This window comes from Vipera berus (genome assembly GCF_964194415.1).
Source record: "Vipera berus genome assembly, chromosome: 2".
Taxonomy (NCBI): Eukaryota; Metazoa; Chordata; class Lepidosauria; order Squamata; family Viperidae; genus Vipera; species Vipera berus.
The window spans coordinates 100,786,894-100,795,983 of record NC_138203.1 but is presented as its reverse complement, the minus strand read 5'-3'; the positions used below and the strand labels follow the sequence as shown (position 1 = coordinate 100,795,983).

Below are 9,090 nucleotides of genomic sequence, written 5' to 3'. Positions count from 1 at the left end.
TGAAGCAAGCCCTCCCTATGGGAGCATGTGGGAGGTACAGATGTACCTGGTAGAAAATGATTCCCTGAGGGATCCTGGCCCTGTAGAGCCCTAAAGGTGACAACTGGCACCTTGAATTGCACCTGGAAACCTGCTGGAAACAAGTGCAGCAGTGGTGTTACATGGGCAAAACAACACGCCTATACTGATGCACTCTGGTTGAACCAAAGCTTCCAGTTAGCCTTCAAGGGCAGAGTAGAGTCTGTTGCATTAGTAGTTCAATCAAGAAGTGATTGAGTGACAATGAGCAGGGCCTCCTGGTCCAAGAACAAGCATTATTAGTATCTCATGCCTCCTAATCGCTACAACACTTTAATCACTGAAATGCTTGTGTGATATTTTAGTTCTCTAGTAAAATCTCAATACTAGCTGTGCTTGAAGAGGAAGATTACCCACGTAAGGGGCCTTGGTGGAGCAGTGGGCTAATGCCTCCTTAAGTAACACCAGCTGCCTGCAATTAGTGCAGGTTCGCATCCCACCAGGCTCAAGGTTGACTCAGCCTTCCATCCTTCCGAGGTAGGTAAAATGAGGACCCAGATTGTTGGGGGCAATTAAGCTGACTTGGTAATAATGCCGCTTGGGGTGTGTGTGAAAAGCCCTAATAAGCAGGCATATACATAGAATGAAGGCTACTGCTAAGTTTGTAAGCCGCCCTGAGTCTTCGGAGAAGGGCGGGATATAAATGGAATTAAAATAATAATAATAATAATAATTAATTAATAAATAATAATATTAATAATAATAATAATAATAATCATCATCATCATCATCATCATCATCATCATCATCATCATCATCATCATATCAGGGACCGGCTGTACGAAATACTCCTTTGGGACGCCCAAACCATTTCTGCCTTCCTTGCAGTCCTGTCTAAAAAGACTTGAGAATTGCAGGCAGTCCCTCAAGTGAAGCGTTTCCAGGAGGAGGCGGAGTAAAGGCTTAAGGGAGCCAGCAGCCAGCCATGCTCTTGCTTCGAAGAGTCAGCCAATTCAGCTGCCGGCCAAGGAAGCGAGGAAGGCGCGACGGAAAGGGACAGGGAGGGTCTGCGCACCGACCGCGCCTGCCGTGGTAAAAAAAAGGGGGGCAACTGGGGGAAGAGCGGGAAGAAGAAGCAACGGAGGCAGAAACCTAGCGGGGTTGCATGCCAAGGAAACCGCGAGAAGAAGAAGCACAGCCCAGGAGGCGATTGCCTTGGTTTGGGCCAGGGGTAGGCAACCTCGGCTCTTTTATGACTCGTGGACTTCAACTCCCAGAATTCCTGAGTCAGCATAGCTGACTCAGGAATTCTGGGAGTTGAAGTCCACGAGTCATAAAAGAGCCGAGGTTGCCTACCCCTGGTTTGGGCTCTTAATGGCTCCTAGTGAACTGAACGGGACACCAGTAAATAGCTTGCAACTGGGAAAAAGTCCCAAACATGTACTCCGCCTCCTTCCTTTGGTTTTGCCTTCTTCCCTTCTGAACCAAGGAGTCCTTAGCTACGAATTTAATCTGGAATACGCGCCCCCGCAGTTAACTTTCTTGCTCAGGCGACCGGGCAAACGTATAGTGCACACGTGTCTCCTAAAACGCATTTCTAAGCCACGTAACACAGTGCTTCTCAATCTCAGCAACTTTAAAGAGGTGTGGGACTTCCATTCCCAGAATGCTGCCTGGGGATTTCTGGAAGTGAAAGTCCACACATTTTAAAGTTGCCGAGATTTATTATTTATTTATTTATTTATTTATTTATTTATTAAACTTATATACCGCCCTTCTCCCGTAGGACTCAGGGCGGTTCACAAGGTTGAAAAACACGGAATCGGAAGCTAGTAGCCCCTTTTTCAAAAGTTGCATCTGAGGTAGAGAGCTACAGCTCACACACACAAAAATGTGCTTTTTAATGAAATTGGCTACAGTAGTCTTGAATAGAGTTTCCCAGCCTCCTAACTTATTTTTGCTACAATAAACGGTAATACAGTCTTCCTACAGTGTTGACAATACAGTGTGGTAATAATCATATAAGAATTCATCACATATGCGAGTTGGGTGGCTGTTCAAGTCTAATAAGTAAATCCAAGGCATTGATGAACATACTCTTAAAATAGCCATAAAAAGGAAGGTATTATTATGGTCATAGAGTTTTTATTTCTGTGTCACAGAAGAGAGTCAGATTGAATCTCACAATGAGTGTCTTTCAAACAAAAATTGGATTAGGACTTCATGACTCTTACTACTTTCATTCCTAGTTGCTTACACTGTAATTCCAATTCTAGAAATGAACTTTTTGGATTGTATTTTGTCAGTGCTGAAGGAAGTAAACAGCAATTGCTTGAAAAGCTAAAGATGGCTTTTCCAGCTATTTCATAGATTCAGGAGATCTGGACTGAGGTGAAAAGTGCAAGTGTTACTTGTAAAAAGTAATTGGTCTGGTTTATATGCAGCCACTCCTAAGTGCGTTTCCTAGAATCTTCAAATGCAATGAGATAAACTCAGCTTTAACATTCAGAATTGCCATTCATTTTCTGAGTGTACACACCTCATCATAGGCTGGGCTTTTACAACATGGTAGGGTAAAATAGAATTTGATAGTTTGTACATCTAGCTCTTGACTTGCAATCAGTGGTGGGATTCAAATATGTGAACAACCGGTTCTCTGTGTGGATGCCACTTCTAAAAGTCTATTCTGGATCTGGGCAACAGAAAATTAGCTGCCGCTTATGCTGAAGTGGTGCAAACTGCCTGAATCCCACCACTGCTTACAATCATTTGTTTAGTGACCATTTGAAATTACAAAGGCGCTGAAAAAAGTGACTTACGACCATTTTCCACGGTTACGATCATTACAACATCCCCATTGCCATGTGATCAAAATCCAGACGCTCGGCAACTGACTCATATTTATGACGGTCATAGTGTGGGGGGGCTGGGAGGGTCATACAATCATCTTTTGCAAACTTCTGACAAGCAAAGTCAGCGGGGAAGCCAAATTCACTCACCAGCTGCGTTAACAATTGAAGTGATTCACTTAACAGCTGCAGCAAGAAAAGTCATAAAATGGGGCAAAACTCACTTAACAACTGCCTCATTTAGTAACATAAATTTTGGACTCAATTGTGGTCATAAGTTGAGGATTCTGTAGTTCAGGATATCATGCAAAATGTCTACTGGCCATAATATTAGAATAGGTAAACCAAAATTATGAGTGAATGGCTGAGATTGCATATGGTGTTAAGAAAAAGAAAACATTTATTGCTTAATATGTTGCATAAACTCAGATTCAACTAACTTCAGCATGGCTTAGCAAATGGTGTGACTCAGACTAGTGACTGACAATATTCTTAAGATATTTACCATCAGAAACTACATTTACCCAGCACATGAAGGAGCAAAAATGCAGCTCTTGACTGCATAAGATGTTAGATAAAGAATAATATAAGTTATCACAGCTGGGGAAACCGTGTATCAACTTGTGTCTGAATTAAATATTAATATAATAGTATTCTTCATTAATCCTGTAAAGCAGACCAGTAACTTTATCAGTACCACTTGATAACCATGATATTCCCGATACTCCCATGTTACACCTCTGCTCCGTAAGCTGCATTGGCTCCCAGTTGTCTTCCGGGTGAGGTTCAAGGTGCTGGTATTGACCTACAAAGCCCTACATGGCATGGGTCCGGAATACCTTGGGGAGCACCTGCGGCCGGCATCAACTTCCCTCCGCCCAGTACGCTCCCACAGAGAGGGCCTCCTCAGGGTGCCACCGGTCAAAGAATGCCGACTGGTGCCCCCAGGGGGAGGGCGTTCTCTGTGGGCGCGCCGGATTTATGGAACCGTCTTCTGGTTGAGCTCCGGATGGCGCCCGACCTGCGCTCCTTCCGGCGCGATCTAAAGACGTATCTCTTCGAACAAGCTGGCCTGGCCTGATGGGATGGGGTTGGGTTTTTATTACTTTTAATGTGTTTTAACCTATTGTAAGAGTTGTGGGCATTTTGTTTAATCTCTTTTAATTTTTGTATTTTGTCTTTTAACATGTATTGCCCTGTTCACCGCCCTGAGTCCTTCGGGAGAAGGGCGGTATACAAATAAAATTAATAATAATAATAATAATAATAATAATAATAATAATAATAATAATAATAATAATAATAATAATAATAATAATAATAATAATAATAATAAGGCAGATGAATAAGGTTTAAAAGTAAGGCCTATATTTTCAGAGGACAGATTGATCTTGACCAACTGTGGCTTAAAAAAATCTCCCTTGTGACTAATATGAGTATTTCAAACAGAGGGCATAGCTCAGCATTCACAGATGTGCAGTAAAATCGCAAGTGCTAATTAGAGAAATTAGACCATATTTTAAGCTACCAAGTAGGTCTAATTTCAGGTTGTGTCTGAGGCTTCTGCAGATGCTCTACCTTTTAATTTTGGAAAGTACCACATACCATTTTTGGCTTCTACCTGGAAAAAAAAGATCATATTTACTAGAAATGAAAATGATTCTTATTTCAGCATAATTCTTGTTTTGCATATTCTATTCTGTAGCTTATAATAATTATTAAACTTTAGCAAGTCGTATTTTGTGTTGTTCAGACTTACAGTAAAGGATTTCACTTGAAAATGAATTATTAGGGAAATAATCTATTCCTCCTCTTCTCCCCCTCCCAATAAATATAGTAGGAGTAATTTTAGGCTGATTCGGAATAGATTCACAACTGGGTTCTCAGCTTCCTGAATTAGCCTCACGTGTCCTCGGTCCTTCAGATAATATTGAGGAATCTTTTCAGCTTTGAACCTCAAATGCAGGAAACCATATTACAACAAAAGGAAAAAGCTGGAAGGCAGGGTGTTCTATTTGTGGGTCACTGAAGATGTAGGTCAAAATTCCTATTAATGGGGCAATAGAATGCATGCTGCAAGAGAAAAAAGTAGATTCGCTCTGATTTAGTATACATTGCAGCAGATTTAGCAATACATATAGATACAGATAGTCCTTGACTTACGCCCACAACTGAGCCCAAAATTTCTATTGCTAAGCGAGACAGTTAAGTGAGTTTTACCCCATTTTATGACCTTTCTGGCCACAGTTGTTAAGTGAATCATTGCAGTTGTTAAGTTAGTAACACCATTGTGAAGTGAATCTGACTTCCCCATTGACTTTGCTTGTCAGAAGGTTACAAAAGGGCATCGCATGACCCCAGGACATTGCAACCGTCATAAATACATGCCAGTTGCCAAGTATCTGGATTTTGACTAAGGGATTTTTTATTTTTTTTTAATCCCATTTATATCTCGCCCTTCTCCGAAGACTCAGGGCGGCTTACAATCTAAGCACAAATCAAATGTGCTTAGCAATAGCCTTCATTCTATGTATATGCCTGCTTATTAGGGCTTTCGCCTCCCCCCCAAGCGGCATTATTACAAAGTCAGCTTATTGCCCCCAACAATCTGGGTCCTCATTTTACCTACCTCGGAAGGATGGAAGGCTGAGTCAACCTTGAGCCTGGTGGGATGCGAACCTGCAATAATTGCAGGCAGCTGGTGTTACTTAAGGAGGCATTAGCCCACTGCTCCACCAAGGCTCCACCAAGGATGCTACAATGGTCGTAAGTGTGAAAAACGGTCATAAGTCACTTTTTTCAGTACCTTTGTAACTTCAAACGGTCACTAAGCGAATTGTTGTCAGTCGAGGACTACCTGTAGGTAGATTCTTACTGATCTGCAATCAGGCAGCTCTGAAGCGGATCCCAGTTCCAGTTTTAAGACCTGGTGTGGAAATGCTCATGCAGGTCTATTATTTCCTGGTTTTGTTTTATTTTCCTTGCATGTCTTGTTATTAAATCCCTATTTTGGAACGATGTTCCTTAGGATACCGAGAAAAACGCATGCCGGGCTGCTGTGACATAGAAATGATCTCTTTGCCATTGCCTGATGGAGACGATGCGGTGGAAGTTTGCATCTTAACCTCTGCAGACCTTCAGTTGAAAGACCACCTTGCTTTCCCACCCAAAAGCCATCTCAAGACCAAAGTAGACTGCAGCACCAAAAAGAAATACGCCTCTGCAAAGAAGAAGGTACTTGGCTCGTTGTTGACTGTGTCTGCTACCACTGGAAAATGGTGGTGCAGCTGAGTTTGTTCATCCCACTTGCACTCCAGTCTTAAATGGTCATTCTGACTTTAGTGTTACGGCTGATGTGCCAAATTATTTCAGATGCATTCCAATTTCTGCTCTACCGATCTGAATCCATTTACTAGTAAATCCTGAGTAACCAGAATGTATCTGGCAAACTGGGCATTCTCTTGACTGCAAAGCAGCAGGAGGAGGTTGCAAGGGGGAGTTTTGCATGTAAAAGTGAGGGATGTGCTGCCCTCTACCTTCACTGCAATCCTCCTTTTATACAGGTACAGGTACAGGTTCCCCCGCACATGTGTGCTAGTCTTTCCGACTCTAGGGGCCGGTGCTCATCTCCATTTCAAAGCCGAAGAGCCAGCGCTTGTCCGAGGACGTCTCCGTGGTCATGTGGCCGGCATGACTAGATGCCAAAGGCGCACGGAACGCTGTTACCTTCCCACCGCAGTGGTCCCTATTTTTCTACTTGCATTTTTACGTGCTTTCGAACTGCTAGGTTGGCAGAAGCTGGGACGAGTAACAGGCGCTCACTCTGCTACGCGGCACTTGGGATTCGACCCGCCAAACTGCCGACCTTCCAATCGACAAGCTCAGCGTCCTAACCCACTGAGCCACCGCGTCCCTCCTTTTATAGCCAGGATTAAAGAGTCCTGTTAGTGATGTGGTTTAAAAACAAAACAAAACCAGGAATGGAGACAGGTAGTACAGTATCATAGATTTCTGTTTCTTGGTTGGTACATGGAGAGAAGTTCATGACCAGAATTTACAAAAGAGAATTGGTATCACAATAACCTTGTGTAGCAAAATGTTTTTCTGATTCCTCTATTTCAAATGAAGTTCATCATGCAGCTTCTGACCTCATTTACTTCTTCTCTTTGTCTATTCTTTAAAATTAATATTTTGTCTGTCTGTCTGCCTACCTACCTACCTACAACTCAAGATGGCAAACGTACTTAATACCCCTTCCTCACTGGTGGAATCCAGATATGTGAAAAACTGGTTCTGTGTGTGGATGCCGCTTCCGGAAGTCCATTCTGGGCCTGGGCAACAAAAAATTAGCCACCAGTTCTACCGAACTGGTGCGAACTGGCTGAATCCCACCACTGCCCTTCCTCCTCCTATTTTCACACACACAACAGAAGTGGGTTGAGAAAGTGACTGGCCCCAAATCACCCAACCGGCTTTCATACCTAAGGCAGGAATAAAACTCACAGTTTTTCTAGGCCAGTGCCTTCACCACTACACCAAACTGATTCTTTTTTTTTTTTATTATTATTAAATTTATTATTTAAAAACATTGGACACAGTAACAGCGAGCTGACAAACCTTTTTGTCTACAATGTTTAAATATGTATATATACATGTATATATGTACATCAAAAATACACTTAAATACACTTAGATTACAAATCGGTGAAATACCACAATATTTAAAACAGTGAGCTAGTCTGTAAAACCTAATAGAGACCTTTCTTTTTATCCATCCAAAGATACAATTTGTTCCAAATTCTATAATAGTCTGATTGATCTTTATTCTTTAATTCCAAAGTTAATTTGTCCATTTCAGCGCAATCCCAAATTTTCCTAATAACCTCTTTTTGTCCTGGGATCTCATTCTTTTTCCATTTTTGCGCAAATGATATTCTAGCTGCTGTGATAATATGGATCGTTAAGTATAGCACATCTTTAGGATATTTCTCTTTCGTGATTCCCAACAAGAAAAGTTCTGGACTAAACTCCAGATCTTGTTTCAATATTTCTTTCAGCCAAATCCAAATCATTCTCCAAAATTTTTGTGTTTTACTGCAAGACCACCACGTGTGGAAGTATGTGCCTATCTCTTCAGAACACTTCCAACATTTGGGAGATGCTGTTGTGTACATTTTTGCTAAGCGGGCTGGGGGAAGATGCCATCGGTAAAACATTTTAAATAAATTTTCTTTATACGATGAGGCCAGTGTTATCCTTTTATTCCTATCCCAAATTGTTTGCCAAGTATCTAGGTCGATGTTATGTCCTAAATTGTTAGCCCAGGTCAACATGGGGTCTTTCACTTGCTCTTCAAACAGCTTATATCCCAAAAGTAATTTATAAAAATTCCTTATTTGTTTAGAGTCCGGTCCCAATAATATTTTGTCCAATGCTGTTTCAGAGGTATATATCCCCCATTCATTTTTATCCTTCCTAAATCTCGATTGGATTTGTAAGTAGGCCCACCAATCGAGTTTTATACCTTGTAATTCTAGTTCATTCCTAAGTTTCAATTCCCCCTCCTCATTCAGAATATCCTTGTATGAGATTATGTTACCCAAATCAAACAGATTTGGGTAAACTATCGCTTCAAGGGTGGATAGCCAGACCGGTATTTTGGTGTAATTGTGAGATCTAATTTTTTTCCAAGTATTAAGTAGCGCTTGCCTGATCCGGTGTCTTTGAAAATGCGAGAAAAGACCTTGTTTCTCCGTCCATAGGAAAGCATGCCAGCCATATTGCAAATCGTGACCCTCTAAAGTTAATAGTCTTCTATTTCTCAAGATTACCCATTCTCTAATCCAGCTCAGGGCCGCGGCGTGGTAATATAATTCCCAGTCTGGCAATCCAAAACCCCCATTTTCCTTCGTGTCTTGTAAATATTTCAATTTAATTCTTGGTTTTTTCCCCTGCCAAATAAAATTTAGTGATAATTTATCCAAATTTCGAAAAAATTTAGAGTCGAGTTGAATTGGGATATTCTGAAACAGAAACAGGATTTTAGGCAGAATATTCATCTTAATGACAGCGATTCTTCCCAATAATGAGAGTTTTAGGTTTCCCCATCTTTCCAGATCACCTTTTATTTGGTTCACTACATTATCATAATTATCCTTTTTGAGTGAAGTGCATCTAGCCGTAATGTTAATCCCTAGATATTTTATTTTCTTGACTATTTCTA

The 9,090-nt window shown here is 41.3% G+C and overlaps 1 protein-coding gene across 2 annotated transcripts in view; it reads left to right on the top strand.

Moving 5' to 3' along the window:
* Positions 1-984: 984 nt before the first annotated feature.
* TSTD2 (thiosulfate sulfurtransferase like domain containing 2) overlaps positions 985-9,090 on the top strand; it is a gene marked incomplete at its 3' end in the record, with an annotated part of 34,903 nt that continues 26,797 nt past the window's right edge. For both annotated transcript variants that reach the window (XM_081320865.1, XM_081320864.1), the window contains exons 1-2: positions 985-1,110; positions 5,896-6,101. In XM_081320865.1, the coding sequence (XP_081176991.1) occupies positions 5,913-6,101 (189 nt within the window). In that variant the 5' untranslated portion in view covers positions 985-1,110; positions 5,896-5,912. The remainder of the gene's footprint in view (positions 1,111-5,895; positions 6,102-9,090) is intronic.